We start from the raw sequence: 20,557 nt of genomic DNA, 5'->3' as shown, positions 1-20,557 counted from the left end.
CAGGTTCGCAAGCCAACACAAGGAGTGATGATCGCTGACAACTCGAAACGGGCGGCCGTACAGGTACGGACGAAATTTCGTGACTGCCCACAGAACAACGATACACTCCTTTTCTGTGGTGGAAACAAAGTGCGACGTGCGTATGCGATCACGCGTTCTACACCGTCTTGCCACTGCACAATCACCGCACCTAGGCCAACATTGCTGGCATCTGCGTGCAGTTCCGTGTCAGCTTCATCGTGGAAGTGGCCAAGGATAGGCGTAGACTGGAGGCGAGCCTTAAGTTCTCTGAAGGCTTTTTCCTGATCCTGGCCCCAGAAAAAGGGTTCGGAGTCTTTCGTCAGGCGAGTCAGTGGCTCAGTGAGCTTGGAGAAGTTTTGAACGAACCTCCGATAATAGGCGCAAAGCCGCAGAAAACGACGCAAGCTTCGTTTGTCTGTTGGCTGAGGAAACGCAGCAACGGCGGCCATCTTTTCTGGGTCTGGGCTAACGCCCTGAGCGCTCCCGATATGGTCAAGACACTTGAGCTCCCTAAATGCGAAGTGGCACTTTTCAGTCTTGAGAGACAGATCTGTGTTACGATTTTACTCGAAAACAGCGCGCAAACGCTTTAGGTGCTCCTCGAACGTGTCATAGAAAATCACGACGTCGTTGAGGTACACAAGGCAGGACTGCCACTTCAGGTCAGAGAGCACGGTGTCCATCATTCATTGGAACGTTGCAGGGGCTGAACACAAGCCGAAAGGAAGCACCTTAAATTCGTACAATCCGTCAGGAGTAAAGAAGGTTGTCTTTTCTAGGTCACTTTCGTCGGCCTCGATTTGCCAATAACCGCTACGCAAGTCGAGGGACCATAAGTAGGTGGCGTGGCGGAGGCGGTCTAAGGAGTCATCAGTGCGCGGCAGCGGATAGACATCCTTCTTGGTAACGTTGTTAAGACGTCTGTAATCTACGCAGAACCGTACGCAGCCGTCTCTCTTTGTGACGAGAACAACAGGTGATGCCCAGGGGCTCGTCGATGGTTGTATGACGTCATGGTGGAGCATTTCGGCAACTTGGCGGCGGATGGCACCACGTTCTTTCGACGAAACCCGATAAGGAGGCTGACACAGCGGTCTTTGGACACTATCGACGTTAATGCGGTGCTTAGCTATTGGCGTCCGGCGAACCTTGGAATTAGACGCAAAACAGTCGCTGAAAGAGTCAATAAGACTTTAATAATAATAATAATAATAATAATAATAATAATAATAATAATAATAATAATAATAATAACAATAATAATAATAATAATAATAATAATAATAATAATAATAATAATAATAATAATAATAATAATAATAATAATAATAATAATTGGTTTTTGGGGGAAGGAAATGGCGCAGTATCTGTCTCATATATCGTTGGACACTTGAACCGCGCCGTAAGGGAAGGGACAGACTTTCCGCGCGGCGTTTCTGATTGGTCAGAAGGTCCGGGTTCACGTCAGTCTTAATGGCTGTTGCCGTGCCCTGTTCCGCTGTTCCGGGGCCCGTTGTGGATAAGGCGCATTGGCCGGCATGCTCGCCAAGTTCTTCAAAATGGGCAATCACTGCTTTTTTTGTCAAATGTTTCGCAACTAAAGTTGGTCGCTAAGAGCTCGGTACACCCTTGAACAAGTTCGCTTCGGCAATGCCCCGATGCCGAAGCTGGTATCACACTGCACCGTGACAAACTTGCTTGCTCTCGGCGGTATCATTGTGTGGTCGTCAGAGACGCGTAGTGCTGCTCTGTGCGGCTGGGGATCAGTATCAGTGGCCCGCTGTGTTGAAAATGGTACCACCTCCTGCAGGTTGATGACCGCGGCGCCCTGGCAAGGCGAAAAATGGCGCGAACCGAAAAGAAAATCTCACAAGCAAAAACAGAAGTGGCGCGCGTTTCTATGGGCAACGGCAGGGAGACCAATCGGCATCAAGCGAAACCCGGCGTGCAGCCAATGCCTGCGGCCCGCCAGTACAGAGACGAGGAGGAAGCGAGGAGGTCGCGCGGCGGCGGCGGAGCTCTAAGAGTGGCGGCACTTTCAAATTATAAAGGGACTTTAGGTGCCACGAGCGTGCAGCGCCAGTTCCGGCAGTTAAAATGCAGCTTGGCACTGAATGCTTTCAGAACGAAAGTTCGAGTGCAGGCCTGACCGTTGGCTATAGCCTTGGCGCCGCCCACCTCAGCGGCCGCCAACATCCCGAACCGCGTGAAAAATTTCCGAATACAACATCGCAGCGAAGTGCTGCCATGAAAAACCAGCCTCGATCCGTGCATGTGCACCTCGCAGCAGCTGATGCGAAACGCTTGCCTGTTCTTAATTACGCAACACATCAGTGGTATGCGCGCGCCGAGTGATAGTAAATGGCATTATGGAAAAAATAAAGTGCACTCAGGACAACGGTTAAGGAAGACCAAACAACACATGCGTCTTCCTTGTCCGTTGTCCTGAGTGCGCTTTATTTTTTCCATGATGCTATACCAACTAGCTGAAATGTCGATTCTACGACAGGAAATAGCGGCGCGTCTGCCGCGATTGTGACGGCTGGCGGGCGGGCACTTTCGCACTGTGTTCGGCGCGCGCCTGTCCGTGAGTAATAGTTTGCAGCACGCGGGCACATTATTGACATACGTCACAATGATATTGCCACCGCGCGTGTGGGATGGCTGTACACGCGCGCGGTTCACTGCGCACACACTGCACTGAAATCGCCTCAGGCCTGATATCAAGAGGTCCCCAGTGAGGCTCCGTACGAGTCGGACCCTACTGGGGCACCGTTCTCGTCGACGAGCGGATAATCCTGAGTCCCTTCGCCGCGTTTATAGCAACGCACAAGTCATCGTCACGCAGGGCATCGTCTGCTTCCATGGCGGCTGCAGCTGCTCGATTTCAGCACCGAGCACTGAGGCTCCCGAACTTTTCCTGAACTAGACCTGCACAAGAGCGCAGACCTTTGGGCGAGTACCTGCAGTACCTGTAGATCTGCACAACGTCTGTGCTTTTTTGAAACGAATGGCGAAGTGCAGTACCGCGAGAACCAGTTCACGTAGTGCAGGCGAATCGAATGGGTCTCCGGTTCTCTCTCGTTCTGCGAGCCGTGCCGACCGTTCTGTCAGAGCCGGGTGCGATTTGTGCGTTATCTATAGCAGTAATTGACAAATAAGTAAATAAATGAGTAATTGATAAATATTCTCTATACGTTATGAAATTACCTATAAAACGGCTATTCACTAATGCATATACCGTTTTTTTCAAAGCCAAATAACTAGACTGCATAACACACAGGTTACAATGTAACCTGTGTTGTGCAGTCTGGTTGTGGCTTTGAAAAAGAAACGATATATACATCAGTAGAATAACGGTACGGAAAGCTGGGCAAGTTGGCTACTACTATGGAATAACGGTGTTTCACTAATATGTCGCACCAGCACACGATCGGCGAGAGTCGTGGGAGATCGTTCGAACAGCAGCGGTGCACGAACGGCGCCATATCCTCTGCCAGAAGACGGTTCGGCACGGCTCACGGAACGAGAGAGAACCGGCTCTCCGAAAGAACCACCGCTCACTTTTACTGGATCACGGCTCACTCATTCTTTAAAAAGGGCGGTCCAAAAGACAGCCGCGGACATGACGAAAGACGTTAGTGTGGTTGCGACTCTTACCAGGAAGGATTGTATTGAAGAAACTTCATAAGATCAATGGGGCGGGCTTAATGGGCGACCCTTCCCACCCAGTCTGCATGCGTGGCTTGCGTGTTCTTGTCCGGCTCCCTCAGGAGCCTAACCCATGCCTCTCAGGAGGGAGCTGGTAGAAGGTCTTTTGGAGGTGGATTTTCCTCACAGTCCCGTAGGAGGTCTTCTTCTGTTGCTACGTTACCGAAGTGTAAGCAGTTGGGATGAATGGCTTGTTTGGTAATTTTAGACAGAAGAATGGGGGTCGTCACTGTCCCAGTTTGGGCTCTACATAGGTTTCTGGCCTGTTGCCTGGCAAGGTCCGGGTAAGGTGCAGGCTAAAGTTTCCGCGCCTCACTGAGTTGATTGGTCATTTCCCGTAAGTGAAAGTTCCGTTCATGTGGTACTCCGAGACACACACCGATCCCTCCCGGCTTGCGAAAGGTCGGGCATATCGGTTCGCCTTCTCGTTTCCCGCATTTCCCTCGTGTGCAGGGACCCAAATCTCTGATTAGTCCTGCGGCTGCAGAGCAAACCAGACCTTTATTTTAATTTTGGATCGCAGTCTTAGAGTCGCTCATTATTGTGCCTGCGCGGTCGTCCCTGAGAGCTAAGGCAATGGCTGCTTCTTCGGCCGCTGTTGCTGAACCTGGGCCGGTCTTGTATCGCTCGCACCATGATGGTGAAGTCTTCCTTTGCTTTGGCCGCGTCGACGTAGACTGCAGCATGCTACAAGGAAGGCGGGAGAGCAGTTGCTTTCTCGCACCGCTAAGAGATGGAGTGGAAGTCGCACCGAGCAGAAGACCTGGCTCCGACGGAACGGTTCGGGGCCTCCGTGAACGAGAGAGCCGACTTCCTTTCTCCAAAAAAACCTCGGCTCACTCGTTCTTCGAAAGGTCCGGCTCGCTACTGAGCGACCCAGTCACCGTCACAGTGAGCCGTTCAAATGAGCCGGTCCATTTCAGTGAGCCGAGCCGTTCCGAGCCGCCAGCCGTTTTGGCCATCTCTACACGGCGCTCGTCCGCGCTGTGCAGTGGCACGCCGTAGCCGCGGGCAAACCGCGTGCAGAGCTACGCAGAGAAGCTTGCCCTCAGGTAGAGGAGCGGGGCTAGGAAGCATGAAGGTAATGTGCCGGCTCTCTAAGCGCGGGGAAGCCAACGTCCCTCACCTTACGGTGGATGTTGGTACATGTCGGTAACATAAAACGTGGTATATGCTGCTCAGTTGAACTGCAGGGGTCTTTTAAATAATTACAGTGATGTACTAGATATCCTTAGCACAATATCTCTTGTAGCTTTTTGCTGAGAGGAGACAAACTTGGGTCCGCAGAACGGGAACATTCTTTAAAAATTTAAAGTATTTTGTCGCGACTGGGAACACGCAAGTAAGATCTCGGGTGACGTCCCCGTTGTTAGTGCAATGGTACTTGTGAAATCCAACTGAAAACAAACTTAGAAGCTTTTGCGGCTACTGTCCTTAGTTCCAAGATCATCACAGTATGCTCTGTTTATATTTGACCACACCCAGAATCACACTTGATGACTTGGAGGAACTTTCAAGCAACCAGTAAAGGCGAGACGTTGTTTCTTCACACCTCGCTTCCTTCGAGGTGCTCGTTTATTTGGCGTTGGACTAATTGCAGAGAGCCAGATGATGGACGTTCGATGACACACGGATCAACAGAGAAACTCGACTTTTATAACACTTAAAAAACTGTACAGAAACAAATCCACGCAGAAGGATACAGAAGCTATCCCAACAGTAACGTCGGAGCTCGCTCTTCACGGCTTGTCGAATGCCGGAGCCTGTCTGCAAGCCTGACCTAGGACCGCCTAACATGATGCAACACGCTCTTAAATGACTCGAAATGTCCAAAAGCGGGTGAGGGAGTTGAGTTGAGAGGGAGGAGGTGTCGCAGTACTCGTAGAGCTACGTCTCCCTCCCCCTGTCTGCTCGGGGGGTCTCGAAATTTCTCGAATATATGCCCGCGCGCGCCCCACCTGGCCGAGGTCGCGTGGGGAGGAGGTCGTGCCCCCTGTGCTTGGATGCGCTTACAGCTACTTACAGCAGCGCACGCCTCGAGAATGTTCGGGAAAGTTTTTTTCTTATTTTTTCGGCGCGCGCGCTAAAAACTCTTTGGGCTCGCTATAGCTGCCTTGCACGAACTACCAGAGCGAAATTTGATAGTATCAGACTTTAATGCACACTTGTGTTTGTGGGGAAGCCAACAAACAGATTTCAGAGGCCAAGTCGTGGAAGATTTTATTTTATGCAATAACATCTGCATTCTAAATACATGTAAGTGTACATACTGCTCTCCAAGTTGAGGCAAAATGAGCTGCCTGGATTTAAGTATTTGTTCACCGACTATCTTTACCGATATGAAGTGGGATGTATTCGATAACCCTTGCTGGAGTGATCATATGCGCACTATTATCAGGCTGCCATCGTCGCAAACTAATTCCAGCCAAGCGGCGCCGCTAGGAAAGCCCAGTTAGCTGATTGGCCTCTATACAGAGAAAACGCTCGCCTAGATGAGTAACATCTTGGCAGAGATGAAGTGAACGAGGAGCCAATGGTCTGAACGAAAACAGCGGGCGAAGGACGGGAATATGACGCAGCGCTTTGCGTGGCTCATATTCGCGGTCTTGTCCTTCTCGCGCTGTTTTCGTTGAAATCCTGCACCAGCTGGCGCGGCAACTTTCCATAAGGCGTGCAGCCTCCGTGCAGCAACATTATCCATACCTCAGTCTCAGTGGCATAGCCGGAATTTTCATTGGGTGTTATGCGTAGACGGTAACAGAAAATAAAAGCACAGCCTGCGGCCAACCAATATCTAGTCATTTGCGGTTTTTGGGAATTTGCACTGTTACATTCGCACTTGTAGTGCAACGGTAATTTTAGCTTAGTGGCGCCATCTGGTTTTTGTCAACAAACCTAGTGTTATTTTCGTTTTTACATTTTATATATCGTAGTCTAACGTTCGACGGAATACCGTCTGGTCAGGATGAAGCATAATAACAGGGTGAAGTTGGGGTCACTGACCAAGTCAAAAACAAACGAAAATGACGTTTCGGGTCCCGTACGGGACCCTTGTTCACAATAAGACTGTCAAAGAAGAAGGCGGGATTATATAGTCTTCAGGATTGTTCCTAATCTTTTTGCGTAGATATGATGAAGAGAGCCTTAATTCCCGTCCAAGGTATCTTTCGCCGTCTGGATGACTAATGATTCTAGATGCAGTCTTTTCAAATTATTCCTTTCTGTGGCTACAATCTCCGCCTCGTCCCAGGCTATCTTCGTGGCCAGTGGTCTGCACGTGCTCGGCGATAGCGTTCTTTGATGCGCGATGGTTCCTTACGTCGCCTTGATGATCTTTCATTCGTTGCTGGAAGTTCCCGGTTTCACAGATATAGACGGGTGTGCAGTCATTGCAAGGAACTTGGTAAACCACACCAGGAAATTTGGCGCGTGGCAGGGGGTCCTTTACGTTCACAAGTTCGGCACGTAGCTTGCTTGTTGGCACGTGGGCGATGTGCACTCCGTGCTTCCTGAAGATTCGGGAAAGGGTTTCACTGACTCCAGGTACATAAGGAACTGCAGCACGCTTCATGGTTTTTGCGCTTCCATCTCGTTGTCCCATCGTGTGTTGCAAGGGGACAACGAGGGGGTGGTTTACAAAGTTCCTTGCAATGACTGCACATCCGTCTATATCGGCGAAACCGGGAACTTCCAGCGACGAATGAAAGATCATCAAGGCGACGTAAGGAACCATCGCGCATCAAAGAACGCTATCGCCGAGCACGTGCAGACCACTGGCCACGAGATAGCCTGGGACGAGGCGGAGATCGTAGCCACAGAAAGGAATAATTTGAAAAGACTGCATCTAGAATCATTAATCATCCAGACGGCGAAAGATACCTTGGACGGGAATCAAGGCTCTCTTCATCATATCTACGCAAAAAGATTAGGAACAATCCTGAAGACTATATAATCCCGCCTTCTTCTTTGACAGTCTTATTGTGAACAAGGGTCCCGTACGGGACCCGAAACGTCATTTTCGCTTTTTTTTTTACTTGGTCAGTGACCCAAACTTCACCCTGTTATTATTTTATATATCGATGGTGTGTGTAAGTAATATGGGCGAAAGAAAGGCCGAAAGGAAGAGGGTAGATGCAGCGGTCAGAAAGTTTTGGGGGTGTTCTCACACCGGACCCCCCCCCCTGGCTACGCCCCTGCTTAGTCTTCAGGTTTTGTTAAGCAGAAACATGAGACGCCGTGGACAAAAGAATGTGGAGATGCGAAAAACAAGAGAATAAAGCGTGGGGTATTTTTCACAGGTACCCGACGTGTGATAACTTCAACTTCTACAGAGCTAGGGCTAAAGCGTCGGACATCCGCCGAAACGCAGAAAAACTTCCTGTATATATATATATATATATATATATATATATATATATATATATATATATATATATATATATATATATATATATATATATATATATATATATATATATATATATATATGTTATGAACGTAGGTTGCGTTGGCTCAGCAGAATAAAGATTTAAGAGAAGTGGGCACTTCTACAAAGACACTTTTATTTATCAACGTTTCGACCGCACCGCGGTCGAAACGTTGATAAATAAAAGTGTCTTTGTAGAATTGCCCACTTCTCTTATATATATATATATATATATATATATATATATATATATATATATATATATATATATATATATATATATATATATATATATATATATATATATATATATAATCACCAATAAATAGCTCGATTACGTCTCAGGCAACATTGGAAGAAATTCACAAATTCCGCGGCGACTACAAACCTTACATAATCCATTTTCTGTCAGCACCTGGTATCCAAACAACACTGGAAAAACAAGCGAACATACTAGGTGAACACTTCTGCGCAGTCTCCAGTTCCTTGAACTACACAAGCACATTCTTGAAATATAACAGCATCGCTGAAAAACAAAACCTGCCATCAGGTGAAAACAGTAACCAAGGACATAATAATCCCTTCACCGTCCAAGACATTAACGTAGCGATTTCCGCAGGTAAGCAGACTGGTGCCTGTCTTGACAGGATTCAATGTGCTATGCTAGCGCACCTTTTCTCAACCTGCTGTACTAGCACTTTTAAAAGTTCTTTACTAAAATATGGGAAACAGGTAAAATGCCTGAGGCATGAAAAAAAGCTGTTATTGTGCCTTTTTTAAAACCTGGCACAACAGTGACCTCCCCTTGTAGTTACAGACCGATTGCACTCACAACCTGTCTTGCAAAATGTTTCGAAAGTATTGCAAATATTAGGCTCACATTCATGCTTGAGTCACGTGGACTTACTGACATGTACCTGTGCTGCTTTAGGAAAGGATGTTCAACAACGGATAGCCTCGTTCGTATTGAACACACAGTATGAGAAGCATTTTTACATAAACAACACTGTCTCGCAGTGTTATTTGACCTAGAAAAGGCCTACGACAACACTTGGAGATTTGTATCTTTGTATCAACTTAGGTATTTGCGAAAAACTGCTCAACTTTCCCCAAAGATGTCCTATCGAACCATACATTTCAGGTGCGGTTAAGCACAACATTATCAAATAATTTCGTTCAAGAGAATGATGTTCCACAGGGCTGTATCATGAGTACAGCATTGCTTAGGATCAAAATGAACTCAGTAGCCACAGTAATACCTAAATCCGTCATGTATCTAATCTGTGTGGATTACCTACAAACTGTTTGTACATTTGCTAGTATATCAGGTTGTTAAAGACAAATACAGATTGGAATAGCTAACTAGTTGGGCCGACAAAAGTGGTGCACAGGAGCCGTGCTGTTTTCGCTGAAGCGAGGAGTACGAACTGATCCCTGTCTGTGTATGTACAGACCGGACTACATGTAAAATCGGAACATAAATTCCTCGATCTCCCTATCGACGGGAAGCTAATATTTGTACCGCATTTAAAATCACCGAAGGCTGAAATTTCTCGAGCCATGAATATTATCGAAGTGTTATCACGAAAACACTGGGGATTCGACAGAACCTACCTTTCACATATTTACCTTTCCCTAGTACGTTGGAGTTTATATTGCGGGTCTAAGATATACGTATCAGCGAGGTTGTCTCACCTAAAACAGCTAGACCCGGTCCACAACTTGGGAGTGCGTCTTAAAACAGGCGCGTACAGAGCGCCACCCATAACTAGCCTTTGCGTTGAAACCAATGAGCCTCCCCTTGAATACAGAAGAACTATGCTTACATGCGCGTACGTCCTTCCAGAGCACCACCTCTGCCTCTCCACAGTCTGTGACTGCACGTCCAGAACAATATTAGGAGAGAAACCACATGGAGTCGGACCATTACTAACGTGATTTGAGGGTAAATGCTTTTAACTGGATTTACTGGAAATACTACCAAGCTGAAACCACTTGCTTCACAGTACAACCTGCCCGGAGTGTTCTATCTTTGTGTGACACGCTTTCTTAAGAAACAAACCCTATAGGAGCACATCATACAAGAATAACTTGCCCTTAAATAAAAGTATGAGAATTACAATAAATATTAAACAGATGGATCAGACAGAGTCCTTTATGTTAGAAGCGCAGTTGTACAAGGCAACTGGAAGACAACAATACGATCAGTGCAGTGCTCATGAATCTTTATAGCCGAAAGCTACGCTGTCGGCGTCGCATTTAGAAAGATATTGCGACAGGACATTAAGGGGAGTGCAAAGTACACGACATTCTAAAAGCGGTGCACCCAAGGAACGCAGTACGACCGTTAATGGGAGATATAATCCTCAGTATAGCAACAGCGGAAACATATGGACAAGGAATAAAATTATGCTGGGTCCTGAGCAATATCGGCAGAGCCGGCAACGAAAGAACCTACGCGCGCGGCATGAGCTCACCACATGAGCTCACCAGCCGGTTTTCGCGTGGCACTAAATTTGACCTTCTTTGACCTTGAACCGAGGAGAAACCAAGTAGCAGCTATGAGGTCACTCAGCCACCGCCGCCGAAACCGAGCGCTCGGCTCTGTTTCGCCTCTCTCTCGCCTCGCCGTCGACGTTCATTGGCGTTGACAACGTTCAAGACGGCGATGATTTTGAGGAAAGGGAGGGCGCATTACTGGCTCTCTGGGTCAGTGGACGCCTCAATCGCGATTTGGGGTATGTGGCCGTTCCCTTACTGCGCGGTTCAGGTATCCAACGATATATGAGACAGATACTGCGCCATTTCCTTTCCCCCAAAAAACAGTTATTATTATGTGGCCGTGGTGAGAGAGAGATATGGGCTGCATACATTAGCAGACACGCGACAATGCCGCACTAGGCTGCAGCGTTCATTGGGTGACAAACCTCTCGCTATCAACCATTACATTAACCGCCACCTGCCAGGGTGGGCGCGCTGCCTATCTAGTGTGCGGAACGCACTCAACGTTACAGACGCCAAGCCGCGTTTACTTGCCCGATACGCCACAGCTTTCGATCTCTAACCAGATTGAGGAGTAGTTAAACTGCAGCCAATTTTTTTATTTCGCTTCTCTATATAGGTTGCTGTCTAGAAACTAGGCCCTCATTAGAACTCGGTAGGCATGTATTGGTAACGTCAAAAGGTCACGTGACCTTTATTGACCAGTCATAAATTTAATTTTCACCGGCACGATGGACAGGTCACTCACAATCCGGTGGCCAGGTTGCCACCTGCCTCGGCTTGCAGGCTGTGATGACGTCGCAAGGTAACGTGACCTCTCGCAACCAATCAACGAATTTCACCTCGGACGTTTTCCTGGCCAAAATGGACAACCTCAGTTGCACATCTCTGAACAACGGTCATGGGATCCGTGTGTTTAGGTATTTTTTTTTCCTCTAAGGGGATAGCTAGCGAGCTAGCGCACGTAGTGTAGCATAGGATATTCTTAGGCATATGCGAATAGTGGGTTTCTGGTTCGAAGCGAATTCGAGTCGAATAGTTGTTGGAATAATTTCGAAGCGAATATTTCGAGTACTTATAGCACTCAAAATAAGTTGTATGACACAATGGGCATTTAAAAATCATGTCTTTTCTTAACAGACTAGGCCATTACCAGAAAAAAAAGAGAGAATGCATTGAACTTCATCGCACTCATTGAAGCCTGTCGACGTCCTGCAAAAGGGGCCACCAAGAATTGGGGAGTGAGCCTAAATGCGGAGGCAAGACATTTGGACCCCGAATGCTAATTGCGTCGTTGCGGAGCTATTGCTTTTAAGCGACGACTCCATGAATACTTGCGAGTGAGTGTGCAGGGTTCTCCAATAGGGGTAGCCAAGTTAGGGGCTGCCCATTAGGGGTAGCCCCACCACCTTCCGAACCCTGTCCCACCTATGGTCAAAACGCAGCGCAATTGTGGCATATGGTTATAAAACGTTTTTTTTTAATGTGATGGTATTGTAACATGTACAAAATAACACTGAGCAGCAGTTTTTAGTAGCCTCGTCAGCAAACCTGCATGGTCCTAACACTGCACTTTAAAGAATGGGACAGCTCCAGAAGAGTAAATGCATGGGGGAAACTTGGCGTCTTCATTAGATGACTTGGGGGAAGGCGTCGCCCCCCAGCGCTCACACCTATGCCTGCTAAGCATACGGATGGATGGATGGATGGATGGATGGATGGATGGATGGATGGATGGATGGACGGACGGACGGACGGACGGACGGACGGACGGACGGACGGACGGACGGACGGATGGATGGATGGATGGATGGATGGATGGATGGATGGATGGAGCGTCCCCACGTTTTGGCGGGCTAGTTGGTTGAGCATCTTGAACAAACAGCGCGAACAAAGACGAGCACAAAAGACAAGAAAGCGAACGACACGGCGCCGTGTCGTTCGCTTTCTTGTCTTTTGTGCTCGTCTTTGTTCGCGCTGTTTGTTCAAGGAGCGTCCCCTTTAAAACGGGGTGATGGCAGTTGCCACCATGCTCGTCTATTTTTCCATTTATTTTTGTTTAACCGTGTTGTAAGTTGTTAATAAAATTCACCATTTTCTTTAAATTCGTCTTCCTACACTTTTAACCTTATGTCACTTCTCTGCTTTTGAGCCACCAATCTTCCAATCGCTTTTTGCTAATTTCCCCCGCAGATTTATTTACTCAACAGTTATCTCTAAACCCCTCGGGAAGAGTGCCTGCGTCGACATCGGTATGGATGCCCTCACATTTGAGCATGCGCGCCCAGTGCCGCCCCGCGTCGGAAAGGGGCGTCAGTGTGCCTCGTGCTAACTTCCCCTCGTGTCGTCGCGTTTGATTCGCGAATTCCACGGGGGGGCAGAGCGGCACCTGCAGTCTGCTGAAACTTGTTCCGCGGAGATGAGGAGAACCGCGCGCCCTCCGATTAGAGCGCGATCCGCGGCCGCTATGGCGATCCGATTCCGCAGGGTCACTGCGCATGCGCAGATCGCCTTGAGGATGCCACAAGGCGCCAGCCAGCTGTTCGCACCCGTCGGGACCACTCGGCGCGCGTCGCGCTATACGAGATCTCTCTACGCGGGTAGCGCTTGCAGGCACTACTGCACAGATCTGGGCGCCGTCTGTTTGTTGCCGCTAGCATCCGCAAACGCGGAGTCGGGGCGTTGGTTACGCGCGTGCCGCGTTGCGATGCCGGAGTGCAAGTGTTACCGAAACTTTATTCGCTCGGGACGAATACTTGGAGATTTCCAATACGAAATGTTGAGTCCGAATCGAATATCGAATACTTGATTATTCGACCGAATATTCGAAATTATCGAATATTGGCACAGGCCTAGATGTTTTATGTGTTTACGGCTTGCTCTCGACGCCTAAGTTTTACCTATGAACTGCCAGATGACAAAGCCATTAGGTTCCTTGAGATACAACAAACTTTCGGTGACGGTGACTATGTTTGCTGGATGTTTACACTCCGGACAAAGAAAACATTGCTGCCCTATGAAAGCGATCATTCGATGGGACGCCTTCTGGACGCTGAGTAGAAGAGCTGTCGGGTTTTCCGCTCTCGGTCATTAGGGCTGTTGCTGAAGCCGGGCTGCATAAAGTGAAGAGTCTTGAATTCCAGAAGCCGCTGACATCGGAGCGAATGAAGAAACTGCAAAATGATGTCGTACGTGCACAAACTCTCCCACAGTATTAAGAGTCGGGGTGCAAGCGTTGTGTTTTGCGCACCGTGCTGGCCTTTAGGCGAGAATTGGGTAGGCAGAAAGGGGCAAGTAGGATGCTACGCAGGGGACGGCTCGGCCTGGGCCTGGGGCAGCAACGACTACGGCCAGGTGGGGCCGCACGAGACGGGGCCCAGCTGGCGAGCCGTGCGGCTGGCGGAAGGCCGCGCGGTCGGCGTGTCTTGCTCCCCCTGGGCCACCCTGGTGCAGCTGGACTCTCCACGGGACCCCTTCTGAGTGGACCTTCATTCGCAGCATTTCACTCGGTACAAATGTGTAAATTATTGTGATGTAATAAATACTGTAAGATATCTACAACGGCTTCACAGCCACCATTAATTGTTCTCCATAAAGTGAGCAACAAAATTCCAACCAGAAAGGGTGTCACGCAGGGAGACACGATCTTGGCAATGCTATTCACCGCCTGTTTATAGGAGCTATTCAGAGCCCGGTTGGGAAACAGTTGGGTATGGAGAATACCTTACTAATATGCGATTCGCTGATGACATTGCCTTGCTGAGTCGCTTAGGGGACGCATTGCAAAGCATGATCAATGAGTTCGACAGAGCAGAGTGGTGGGTCTAAAAATTAATATGCAGAAAACCAAACGAATGTCGAAACCCCTCGCAAGGGAAAGCAGTTTACAATTGGTAGCTAGCCGCAGTAAGTGGTAAGCGAATGCGTCTACTTAGGGCAGGTAGTGACCGCTGATCCGAGCCACGAAAGGGAAATGACTAGAAGTATAAGAGCGGGGTGGAGCGCATATGGCAGGTTCTCTCAGATCAAGAATGACTGTTTATCAATATCCCTAAAGAGAAAAGTGTACAACAGCTGTATATTACCAGTACTCACATATGTGATAGAAACGTGGAGGCTAACGAAAAAGGTTCATGTTAAATTCATGACAACACAGAGACCTATGGAAAAGAAAGTGATAGATGGAACGTTAAGGAACAGGAACAGGGCAGAGTGGGTGAGGGAACAAACACGGGTTAATGACATCCTAGTCCAAATCAAGAGGAAGAAATGGGCTTGGGCAGGGCATGTAATGCGAAGGCAAGATAACCGATGGTCATTAAGGGTAACGGACTCGATACCAAGAAAACGCAAGCGTAGGAGTGGGCGGCAGAAGGTTCGGTAGGCGTATGAGATAAAGGCTGCGTTTATAAGGTCGCCATAGTTGGCACAGGAGAGGGTTAATTCGAGAGGTATGACCGTTAACCAGTGTTGTAGCCGTTATCGAAAAAAAGTAACTACTCGTTACGCTAAGAAAAAAGTAATGCGTTACCGTCCTACGTTAGCTACAAAAAAAAAATTAACGCGTTACCGTTACCGAAAAAAATACCTCAAGTTACTTTGCCGTGACTCCATGGCCATAAATTTTAATTAGTGCATCTTCGCAGCAAGAACTCACGATAACAATTTTATAAAGTTCATATTTTACATAAAACTTCTAGCCCAAACAACGATTTTAATTGAAATCCTGATTTAACCAGAATACTTTGCCCGAATGTGCAGGAGCTTAGGAATGTTTATTGGCCTAGAGCTACATGTGATGGTTTCTAACTCTGCGGAACATGGTAAAGCCATTTCTGAATGTGACATTAAACACAAAGTTACACTTCATAATTAATTCTAACTTGAGAAGGAAAACATCGCTGAACTCTCAACAAATATATAGTAATTCCGAAAAATGTGATGCTCCAAAATGCACAACATGCTTCCACTCTTTAGAGAGGTGTGGTGTGAGTGGTTTGGGAAGGGCAGATAGGTGAAGGCAAGTGTGTTAATGCGTGTTCGTGCGCGTGTTTCATCCTTTATGGCTATTCAATATTTTTTTTTAGTTGGTCGCGTCGTCGAGGTCAGGTGTTTTCTGGCATGCGACTAGGGTCGCAAGAGCACATGTACATTTTGTTTATTTGCAACATCATTTTAGTTGCTCTGCGCTTTTTTTCTGAAAAAAGGGCGGAGGGGGGAACAATTTGAATTAAAACTAACTAATAACTTGACACCTTAGGTTACCGAAAAATGTTAACGTAAGTACGTTACCCGTTACAGGTCCCAAATGGTAACGAGTACGTTACTGAGTTACCGAAAAAAAAGTAACGCGTTACTGCCAACACTGCTGCTAGCATCCGACAGTTTATTGTGAAGCGCTCGTGTGTGTTCTTGACCCTGTGCACTGTTACGCTATTTTGTATGTCATGTGCGACCAAGAAGCCCAAACTGCCACATTAGTGGAGAGCCCTTTGTCCTGCAGTGCACGTAGTCAGGCTCCTTATCCGCCATCTGCCGCATTCTGCCCCACATTCTGTCTTTTCTCCATGTCCTTCAGTGCAGCAGAACGTACTCTCCGCATAATAAATATTTGTCTCTCCTCCTTACTGCGTAAGCGCAAATTATTTCGTCTCGAAATTTGCCCTGCGCCTGGAATAACTTTTGCGCCATTTTGCCTGGTCCAATAATGCATTCAAAGCGCTCAGGCGTCGGGGTCTACACATGTCACGCCATGGCTTTCTTGTTTCCTGCACATGTTTTTCAGCTTGAGAGGCGCAGAGAAGGCCACGTGAAATCAGAGGGCAGTCTTTTTTAGAGCGACATCACGACCAAAGCTGCAAAAGCCTCTTCATCACTGCACACCTTACCTTGAATAAATGATGAGTAAATAAATATTTGCGGCGGCGGGAAGAGGTGAGCTTCGCTGGCCTGTGCACGAGACGTCTCAGTTTTTTCTTTGTTACATGGAAATCAATCCCACCGAGCTACGAAATGCTTTGCGTACACACACACACTGATCCGCGATGCAGACACACATTCTCGTGTGTTCGTGCACTGCACTCCACCTGTACATCGAAATTACGTCAAAACAGTCAACCACTCAGGCGGCCTGTCCACGCCTCGTGTTAAACTGCAACACACACTCGCGCTCTGCATCGTCACCATCAACTGTCGTTTCCAGATGTGCCGACGACCCAGCAAAGCAAAACCACGAGTCAACTCGGCTGAACACAGCTGTTTTAAAAAGCCTGCGCGACGGTGCCACGCTAGCGCGGCCACTGGCCATTTATCACAATGTTCGGTGTTCGGACTCCTTAGAAAGAGAATTGTGTACTTATTGAATGACGTGCGTTCTTAATAGCGTTTACTTTTGGCGCGAGTCAAGTGAGCAACAAGTGGAATGCATAGCAGAATACTTTTTCGACTTGCGTGCAGTGTTCCGAAAAAAACAAAAACAAACCACTGCACCAATAAGACGGCTGTTGTGCAGCGTTTAAGTGAAATGTTGATCTCAATAAACTGAAAGCGGGTCTGACTCAGTAATTTTCAGCTAGCGCTCTGGAAAAAAGACCTAAACATCTCGGCGCCCAGACCTCCATGGGCCGCGTTTTCGTGGTGCGTAACTTTCAACAGCGGAAACTGAACGACTACCAAGTGCAGCTGAAAGCAGTTTTGCTTACTTAACGACACGTGCACGGTCCACAAATATGCCAAATATTCTTTCGTTTTGTCATTTAGACCTGAAGCTATTGACTCTGTAATCATACATCACTTTTGTCATTTGTTTTCTTTTTCAGAGCGCCTTCTAAATGCTTGAGGGCACACTTGAGCTCCGCCGTAAGAGGGTATGACGTCAATAGCGCCCCCACGGATACTGTTTCTTTCGCCATCACATAACGCTTAAGCTACCCCTAAGCTATGGAGTAGTCGCCGCGGTGGTTCAGTGCTTATGCCGCTCGGCTGCTGACCCGAAAGACGCGGGTCAGCATTTCGGTCGCATTTCGATGGGGGCGGAATGCTAGAGGCCCTTGTACTGTGCAATGTCAGCGCAGGTTAAAGAACCCCAGGTGGTCGAAATTTCCGGAGCCCTTCACTGCGGCCTCTCTATTAGCCTGAGCCGCTTTTGGACGTTAAGCCCTCACAAAACATAAACCAAACAATGCGTTAGCATTAGATATCCCTCCCGCTCAAGTACACCTTCTTTGTCGCATAGGTTCTGCCTACAGGCGCATATATGCGGCTATACTCAACTTTCCATTCTTAGGTCGCAGGGAGCCCTGGCACCACTACTGGTTCAGTGGTGCACTACTGCCCCGATGGGTGGCTGTTTCAAACACAGCGGCCGGTGGGGCTTGTGAGACCGAGGTTGCTCTTCCCGAGCAATATCTCGCGACCAGTCATTAACTGCCACCTGCCACGATGTGCAGTTTGTGATGACGTCATAGGGTCGCGTGACTTAGGTGGCAAGTGGGTCACCTTCTTTTCAATCACAGCGCTTTTTCGCTCACAACGCCACTGGAGTCTCAAACCGCTGCCCAATTACCGAGAGTAACATTTAAATTAAACCCTGCAGCAGCGGCAGCAGCGGCAGCAGCCCTCTTTTTGGCGGAGTAGTTTTAACGATACTATGCATGCAGGCAGATAAGTCGAACACAATAATTGTTTTATGAACTCCATTTTTTGATCACTCCACTCGTGGCAACTATAATTCCTATTAACAACGTATACCACTTCTCAGTTAAGCCTTGCTCTTTTATTACGAGCATGAAGTCCGCACCGAACGTTGCGAAAAAAAATGGATGTGGCCACGCAAGCGTGGGAACCCATCCTTAAATTTGATGCGAAACATGAAGGTGAAATTCCTATTGGAAGCCGTGATCTTTTTCTGGAGACAGAAGTTGCGCAGAAAATTTCTACACTACACACACCTTCGAAGAAAAATAAAACTTTCCGCCCCTGTCGAACCGTTTCCAGAAAGAATAGGAAAACCCAGAGGCCGACAGTTTTTTCTTTTATTTGCAGCGTGATTGAAGAGGCACGTTTCTCCGATGAATACGCAGGCGAATGGAAGGCTCTCGCATGCACGGCAACTCAAAGCTGCTGCTCGGGGAGCTTGACGGCGTCGCTGCTGCACACGTACCGCACAGGCGGCGGCGGCGGCGGCTCGGCGGGCCTCGCGAAGCAGGGCAGCACGGCCTTGAACTCCTTGCGGAAGCTGTCGTTGAGCCACGTGTAGAGGAAGGGGTTGTAGCACGTGGAGCTCATGGCGACCGCGTGCGCCAGGAAGAAGAAGGCGTTCGCGAACTGCCACCGGGCCGCGGGCACCGAGAAGTCGACGGCCAGGTTGTACAGGTTCAGCGGCAGCCAGCAGGCGCCGAAGATGACCACCATGGAGACGAGCATGCGGTTGGTGCGCCGCGTGCGCCGGCGCTCGAACTGCTCGCGCTGCAGCGACTTTGCGCCGGGCTTGGCCCTGGCGCGCTCGCGCAGCTTGCAGCACACGCGCAGGTAGCAGAAGCTGACGACGGCGAACGGCAGGCCGAACTGCAGGGAGCTGGTGCAGAGGCTGAAGGCGCGCCGGCTACGCTCCGAGGGCCAGCGCTCCTCGCAGAAGGCGCCGTCGGCCGTCAGGCCCATGAAGAGGCCGTAGGGGAGCGTGAGCAGCGCGCCGGCCAGCCAGATGAGCGCGATGAGCGCGCCGCACAGGGGCAGCCGCAGGCGGCTGCGGAACGGGTGCATGATGACGAAGAAGCGGTCCACAGCGATGGCTGTGAGTGTGAAAGAGGACACGTAGACGCTCACGCCCTGCGCGAACGGCACCAGGCGGCAGAGGGCGGCGCCCAGCGGCCAGGCGCCCACGAACTGGTGCAGCGGCGTGAAGGGCACGGCCAGCGCACACAGCAGGATGTCCGAGAGCGCCAGGTTGGCGATGAACAGGTTGGTCACCGTGTGCATGCTGCGCTGGCGGGCCACCACGAAGCAGACGAGCGCGTTGCCCGACACGCCCACGGCAAAGACAAGCGCGTAGACGCAGTAGAAGAAGGCCCGCACCGCCGGCACCCCTGACACGTAATCCAGCGTCGCGTTGGCCATGCTCACTGCAAACGACAAGACGCGCGCAGTTGCAGCCGAGAGCTTCCCGAATGCATTCCCACGAGCGGGACACGTTCGGGGTGCCTAGTTTAGCAGGGCTGGGTTCACTCAAAAGGCGTGATTCAGCCAGCCAGCCCTGCGCAACCTGAATGGGCTCAATTGTTCTCATCATTACTGCGCCTAGTGCAGCATAAATACCGTCTCCTTTGTCAGCTGCGGTCACCTTAATCTCATCGCCCATATACCGGTCCCTGCTGCGGTTGCCTTCTGTGGCAAGCCTGTGCGTTACTCTTCACGGCTATCGGTTGTCTTGCCTTCGCATTACATGCCCTGCCCAAGCCCATTTCTTCTACTTTATTTTGACTAGGATGTAATCAACCTGCGTATGTTCCCTGACTCACTCTACCCTTTTCCTGTCTCTTAACGTTAAACCTGTCGTTTTATATTCCACAGCTCGCTACGTTGTCCTCAACCGAAGTTTATCCCTTTTGGTTAGATTTCACGTTTCTGCTCTAGAGGGGGCAGCGGTAAGATACCACAGGCCACAGGACAGGAGTAGACAGGACGAGCGCTGACTTAACTAGTTTATTCAAGCAACGCCTCATACTTTCCTCAACAAGAATACGAATGCACGCCAAGCACTCGACTGTGCACTCGGCCGCTCGCGGTTATCTGTCGCGAGAATCGGTGTGTTTGTGCATAGGCTATTTAGCAGAGACTGTGCAACAGCCTTGAAGAGGGCAGGGAGAAACCCAGCGGAACATAGGCGAGACACTTGCACAG

General features: G+C 49.0%; 2 protein-coding genes across 2 annotated transcripts in view; one reads left to right on the top strand and one right to left on the bottom strand.

The window, feature by feature from the left end:
• LOC144108596 (RCC1 domain-containing protein 1-like) overlaps positions 1–16,621 on the top strand; it is a 152,635-nt gene extending 136,014 nt beyond the window's left edge. The window contains exons 4-5 of the mRNA XM_077641795.1: positions 13,971–14,169; positions 16,446–16,621. Coding sequence (XP_077497921.1) covers positions 13,971–14,140 — 170 coding nt within the window. The 3' untranslated portion in view covers positions 14,141–14,169; positions 16,446–16,621. The remainder of the gene's footprint in view (positions 1–13,970; positions 14,170–16,445) is intronic.
• A 2,036-nt stretch (positions 16,622–18,657) lies between these two features.
• Positions 18,658–20,557, bottom strand: part of LOC144108584 (prolactin-releasing peptide receptor-like) — a 190,718-nt gene continuing 188,818 nt past the window's right edge. Inside the window, exon 3 of the mRNA XM_077641789.1 lies at positions 18,658–19,779. Coding sequence (XP_077497915.1) covers positions 18,773–19,774 — 1,002 coding nt within the window. The 5' untranslated portion in view covers positions 19,775–19,779 and the 3' untranslated portion in view covers positions 18,658–18,772. The remainder of the gene's footprint in view (positions 19,780–20,557) is intronic.

Source organism: Amblyomma americanum, chromosome 1 (assembly GCF_052857255.1).
Source record: "Amblyomma americanum isolate KBUSLIRL-KWMA chromosome 1, ASM5285725v1, whole genome shotgun sequence".
NCBI classification, from domain to species: Eukaryota; Metazoa; Arthropoda; class Arachnida; order Ixodida; family Ixodidae; genus Amblyomma; species Amblyomma americanum.
The sequence above is the reverse complement of the archived record's forward strand: the minus strand, read 5'-3'. Positions and strand labels throughout refer to the sequence as shown.